Consider the following 7,024-nt stretch of genomic DNA (forward strand, 5'->3'; position numbering starts at 1 on the left):
GCTACAATATTCAAGGTCACTCTCAATACATATACAACTGTTACACCCACGTCACGCCCAAACTCCACACGCACGCCCACACTCCACACCCACGCCCACACTCCATGCGCACTTGCAAACCCATTCTCCCTCCACGCCCACACGCCTACTACTTACGCCTTCAGACGCCCACACACGCCAGCTCTCACTTTGCTTGTGTGTGTGTGTGTGTGTGTGTGTGTGTGTGTGTGTGTTTATTGATAGAGGATGTTAGTTAGAAGGAAGGGAAGAAGGGAGGAAGGAAGGAAGGAAGGAAGGAAGAAGGAGGAGGTAAAATGTTAGCTAGAAGGAAGATGAACATATTAGCCTTCTGGGTAACCTTACTTCACCCATACAGTCACTGCCATCACCCATACCGTCACTACCATCACCCATACCGTCACTGCCATCACCCATACTGTCACTGTCATCACCCATACCGTCACCGTCATCACCATACCGTCAGTACCATCACCCATACCGTCACTGCCATCACCCATACTGTCACTGTCATCACCCATACCGTCACTGCCATCACCCATACCGTCACTGTCATCACCCATACCGTCAGTACCATCACCCATACTGTCACTGCCATCACCCATACCGTCACTGCCATCACCCATACCGTCACTGTCATCACCCATACCGTCACTGCCATCACCCATACCGTCACTACCATCACCCATACCGTCACTCCATCACCCATACCGTCACTGCCATCACCCATACTGTCACGCATCACCCATACCGTCACTGCCATCACCCACCGTCACTGCCATCACCCATACCGTCACTGCCATCACCCATACCGTCACTGCCATCACCCATACCGTCACTACCATCACCCATACCGTCAGTCACCATCACCCATACCGTCACTGCCATCACCCATACTGTCACGTCATCACCCATACCGTCAGTACCATCACCCATACTGTCACTGCCATCACCCATACCGTCACTGTCATCACCCATACCGTCACTGTCATCACCCATACCGTCACTGCCATCACCCATACCGTCACTACCATCACCCATACCGTCACTGCCATCACCCATACCGTCACCGCCATCACCCATACTGTCACTGCCATCACCCATACCGTCACCGCCATCACCCATACCGTCACTGTCATCACCCATACCGTCACTACCATCACCCATACCGTCACTGCCATCACCCATACCGTCACTGCCATCACCCATACCGTCACTACCATCACCCATACCGTCACTACCATCACCCATACTGTCACTGCCATCACCCATACCGTCACTGCCATCACCCATACCACCAAGCATCACCCATACCGTCACTACCATCACCCATACCGTCACTACCATCACCCATACCGTCATTACCATCACCCATACAGTCACTGTCATCACCCATACCGTCACTACCATCACCCATACCGTCACTGCCATCACCCATACCGTCACTGCCATCACCATACCGTCACTACCATCACCCATACCGTCACCACACCCATACCGTCACTGTCATCACCCATACTGTCACCATCACCCATACTGTCACTGCCATCACCCATACCGTCATTACCATCCATACTGTCACTACCATCACCCATACCGTCACTACCATCACCCATACCGTCACTGCCATCACCCATACCGTCACCATCACGAGCCAACATGACACAGCCTTGTGAAGAGACTGTTCACTTCCCCTCTTGAACACCTTCCACTAGTTACTCAGCTAACGTGTCATGTATTAAAGGGCCTTGGATATTAAGCTGTGTTCTTAACTTCACTAACTGTACTTGTGGTCATCTCTTATTACCGTATATCACACACCTTTCATGCTTGCTATTTACGTTGGCTAGTTTATCTATACGGGTATATTTTTTTTATACGTGTTATGGTGTCTCTGCCGTGTCAATTTTGCCAGCAGTATACGTTCGGTGGTGTGAAGTGTTCCCAGTAGTTAAGGTGTTCGGTTGAGTCACGGGAATCGTCCGTGTGTTTTGCGTGTTATGTATAGGCTGGAGATCTCACCGTGGTTATAAAAGGTGACGTAGAGTACCCGGCAAATATTCACACCATTCATCATAGTATAAGCGGTGAGGATGTGTAGAGCAGCGTCATTCATCAGGGTGTGTGTCGCCTTACACTGTGTGTCGACCAGTTTGGCTAACGGGTGTAGCCTGGGTCCTGCCCGGTGCAGTGTGGTGCCCTTCACTGTATTTTTTGTGTGACTGGACACTGGCCACCTCATCGAAGAGACACGTCCTCTCCTTCTACCTCCAACAGCGGACAGAGGTCAGCTTTGCATAAGACCTTCCCTCCCTCCAACATTGGACACTGGCCTCGTCACCCAATACACGTCTATTCCTCCCTCCCTCCATCACTCCCTCCAACAGCGGTGAGCTGTGTCTATAGGAAACTCCCCCCTCCTCCAACAGCGGTCAGCTGAGCCTATAGGGACCTCCCCCTCTCCAACAGTGGACAGGGGTCAACTGGGCCTAGGACCCTCACAGTGGTCAGCAGGGCTGGCCTGGGACCCTGCACCTGGGCCAACTCTTTCACAGCAATGTGTTGCTGGGAGCCTTGTGATGTGTATGGCGGCGCCCAGGTGGTGCAGTGGTGGTCATCCTGGCCAGTGGGGGAGGACATGATAGATGACCTGGTGGAGGCTTCTCGAGGTGTGGTGGAGGCTTCCAGGTCAAGCTTCTAAAAGTATGGGCTTCCGTAAGATCACCACACACAAAAGAAGTGATATTATGTGTGTGTGTGTAATAATAATAATAATAATAATAATAATAATAATAATAATTAACGGTTCATTGAAAGAGCCTATGAGCCAGAAGGCTGAAAATATACAGTTACATAATTGGGGAATGGGTTTCGAATTACAAATAATATACAAATAACATAAGCGATATAAATAAGATATATAATAACTAGATGAGGAAAAGCTCAAACTACAGGGCATTTCAACATAGTGACAGTGTGTGTGTGTGTGTGTGTGTGTGTGTGTGTGTGTGTGTGTGTGTGTCCTGCTACGACACATTTTCTCGGAGGAGGTTCAGTTACTGTAGCCCCAAGACACCCCCACACCTCCACCCCCACGCCCTCCCACGCCACTCCATTTACCCCCACGCCCTCCCACGCCACTCCATTTACCCCCCACGCACAGGTGTGGTCTTATCTCTCAATGGGTCAATCAGTCAAGTCAATCAATCAGAATGCAAATAGACTTCACTTCTCTCTACTGTCGTATCCACAACTCTCCCTCACTCACGAAAGACACTGTCAGTCAGGAGTGGCGAGTATAGAGCTTGTTTACGCACCCAAAGAGGTTCATTAACTCCCCACAAATCAAAGATGAGATTATTGTTGTTTTGTGTGGGGGGTGGTATGTTCTAGTAGGAGGAGGAGGAGGAAGTCACGCCACGAGAAAGTAAGTTACGTCACGAGAAAGTAAGTTACGTCAGGAGGAGGAAGGGGGGGGGAGGAGGAAGACCCATTGAGAGCATCGTGTGTAGGCAAGAGTCAACTAACGGTGTAGAACCTTCCTCACCGCCTTCTGCAGTATCGAGTTGCCTGCTCGCTCTAGACGTGACTCTCTTAACGGCACCGAATTTTATCATCATCACCACCATTCAGTTTCCAGTAATAATAACAAGATGAAGTAGGAGTTGGAGTAGGAAGAGAAGAAGGAGGAGTAGGTGAAGGAGGAGGAGAAGGAGGAGAGTCAAGTAACGGTCAGCGCGGGGCATTGTGGTAGCGTGTGAACTTTTTGTGGTGGTGGTGGTGGTGGTGGTAGCGGCCTCTGGTGGTGTGGTAGAGACACAGGGAGGAGGCTGAGGGCTACAGACAGTTGTTGGTGTTGTGTCTGTGTGTTGTTAGTGTTTACAGCGGGGGTGATGTAAGGGGGGCCTCACAACATGGCTATAGGACCCCTTCCCGCCTCCCTACCTACCTCTCCTCCCTACCTACCTCTCCTCCCTCCCTACCTCTCCTCCCTCCCTACCTCTCCTCCCTCTCCTACCTCCCTCCCTCTGCCTATATGGTCACCCGGAGTGTTTTTGTCAAGGTATTGCTCATGTCTGCCTCAGCATTTGTATGTAAATAAACGAAAATGTACGGGACTTATGGTGGATGGAGCGAGTCTCGGCCGCCACCAGTGAGGCTTATCAAGCGGTCCTATTGCCTCAGGTCTCCCACACTCACTGGTTGCCTCGGACATTGTAACCTTGGACATTGTAACCTTGGACATTGTAACCTTGGACATTGTAACCTTGGACATTGTAACCTTGGACACTGTAACCTTGGACATTGTAACCTTGGTCACTGTAACCTTGGACATTGTAACCTTGGACATTGTAACCTTGGACACTGTAACCTCAGACACTGTGATCATTATTAGGTGAAGATTTGGTTAATTATATCAAAGATTTGGTTGACCAGTCTGAGATTAAGGTTAGGTTAGGTTAGGTTAGGCTAGGCTAGGTTAGGTTAGGTTAGGTTAGGTTAGGTTAGGTTGCTTTAAATCGATCAAACTGAGATTAGATTACAGAGACAGACCCTTTAAACCCTCCTCAGGTAAACTCCAGGTAAACCCCGTTAATGACCCACAGGAGAGAAAGTTATTATTGACGTAACGTTGAAACTATATACTTGTGTCTTCATAATGGCAGTAGTGAGGTGTGTGTGTGTGTGTGTGTGTGTTTGTTTGAATTACGTTTGGGTGGATTCTAAACGTATACCCGTGTCCTACCTAGCCTGGGTGGGTATTGGCAGCCCCCTCTCCCTCTCTCTCCCCGTGTCCTGCATAGCCTGCATGGGTATAGGCTCTCTCCCCCGTGTCCTGCATAGCCTGCATGGGTAGCCTCCCCCGTGTCCTGCATAGCCTGGGTGGGTATTCTCCCCACCATGTCCACTAAACACCCGGTATGTGACCCGGGTATAAAAAAGAAAGGTGTTTTGTCGGTGAGAGTGAGTTGTCCCGCTGCTGTCGAGTCATTGGTGTAGGTCAGAGCCACCTAGTCCACCCAGGGTAATTGTGTCACCTAGTTTCTTCTCACCGTCTCATACCTTTCTCTCTCTCCTCCTCTCCCTCTCTCGTGTCTATTCTCTTTATTCTCTCCCTAGCCCTTACTTTTTCCGCTCCCTCCCCCCTCTCTCTCTCTCTCTCTCTCTCTCTCGTCTATTCTCCCTCACCCTTACTATTTACAGCTCCCTTTTTTCTACCTCCTCACCCCTCCCCTTAGTTAACCCCTTCTCTAGGTCCTTTATCCCAGTGGTAGAGATCAGGGCTTGTCCATCCCTTGTAATTGTGTCACCTCCTTACTCACCCCCCACTCCCCTTTACCCCTGACCCATCCTTCATACCCCCTCCCTTCCCCCTCCCTCACGGCACAACAATACCCCACCATCATACCCACGGTCGCTAGGGCCTCCTGTGGTCACCACGCCTCCTGTGGTCACCACGCCGACAACAGTAGACGGCAACTGAGGGATGGTGGCAGGATGGGTAGTAATTGCCGCATCTGTAATAGGAGGGAAGGGGAGGGGTAGGGTGGTCAGTGAGGACAGCTCGTGGGAAAGACTGACACATTCACACACATACATAAGGGCGATGCAACACAGTAGGGCAACATTGCAAGTTGGAAGCCTCTAAGCTGGTTTATGTGTGTGTGTGTGTGTGTGTGTGTGTGTGTGTGTGTGTGTGTGTGTGTGTGTGTGTGTGTGTGTGTTGTAATATGCCTTACGAGTGATGGATGCAACAACCAATTTCTCCAGTATATGACCCACAGATTCTGGTGAGGGTTATGTAAACTGGTAAACATAATCTATAATTTCCAGATGCGTCTTACGGGGTAGATGATAATGTAGTGAGGTAATGGAAGGAGAGAGAGAGAGAGAGAGAGAGAGAGAGAGAGAGAGAGAGAGAGAGAGAGAGAGCATACGATTCAGCACCACGCCTTTTCCCATTCCTCCTGGGGGCGGGGCGGGGCAGGGCAGGAAGCTGGCGGGGAAGTTTCCGTTTCTTTGTGTCATCTTCAGTCGTTATAATTACCTACACCTGTCCTCCTCCCTCCCGCACCTGTCCTCCTCCCACACCTGTCATCCTCCTACACCTGTCATCCTCCCACACCTGTCCTCCTCCCCCACACCTGTCCTCCTCCCCCCCACACCTGTCCTCCTCCCCCCACACCTGTCCTCCTCCCCCACACCTGTCATCCTCCCACACCTGTCCTCCCACACCTGTCCTCCCCCACCTGTCCTCCTCCCCCCACACCTGTATCACCAACAGCTTACCCTCCACCACGACCAATACTATCTCCAACATTCAGAAATCACCACTACCACCTCACCACCACGACCACATCACCATAACTACCACACCACCACTACCATCACCACTACCACACCATCACCACGATTCATCACCACCACTACCACACCACCACCATCACCACTACCACACCATCACCAGGACCTCATCACCACCACTACCACACCATCACCACTACCACACCACCACCACTACCACATCATCACCACGACCTCATCACCACCACTACCACACCATCACCACCACCACACCACCACCACTCACCACACCACCACCACTACCACACCATCACCACTACCATCACCACTACCACACCATCACCACTACCACCACTCACCACACCCATCACCACCATCACCACTACCACACCATCACCACTACCACACCACCACACCACCACCACATCATCACCACTACCACACCACCACGACCACATCACCACCACTACCACACCATCACCACTACCACACCACTACCACACCATCACCACTACCATCACCACTACCACACCACTCACCACGACCTCATCACCACACTACCACACCATCACCACTACCCACACCACCACCACTACCACACCATCACCACTACCACACCACCACCACGACCACATCACCACCACTACCACACTATCACCACTACCACACACCATCACCACACCATCACCACTATCCCTCA

At 51.1% G+C, this 7,024-nt stretch overlaps 1 protein-coding gene across 1 annotated transcript; it reads right to left on the minus strand.

The window, feature by feature from the left end:
• Positions 1-359: 359 nt before the first annotated feature.
• LOC121867417 (protein qua-1-like) lies at positions 360-686 on the minus strand. The gene has a single exon (XM_042367328.1). The coding sequence runs from the start codon at positions 684-686 to the stop codon at positions 360-362; it is 327 nt and encodes a 108-aa protein (XP_042223262.1).
• Between the last annotated feature and the right edge of the window lie 6,338 nt (positions 687-7,024).

Source organism: Homarus americanus, unplaced genomic scaffold (assembly GCF_018991925.1).
Source record: "Homarus americanus isolate GMGI-L3 unplaced genomic scaffold, GMGI_Hamer_2.0 scaffold23598, whole genome shotgun sequence".
Lineage (NCBI taxonomy): Eukaryota > Metazoa > Arthropoda > Malacostraca > Decapoda > Nephropidae > Homarus > Homarus americanus.

Coding starts and splice junctions, on each gene's coding strand:
- LOC121867417 (XM_042367328.1), bottom strand. CDS start 686: ATGGGTGATGGCAGTGACGGTATGGGTGATGACAGTGACGGTATGGGT.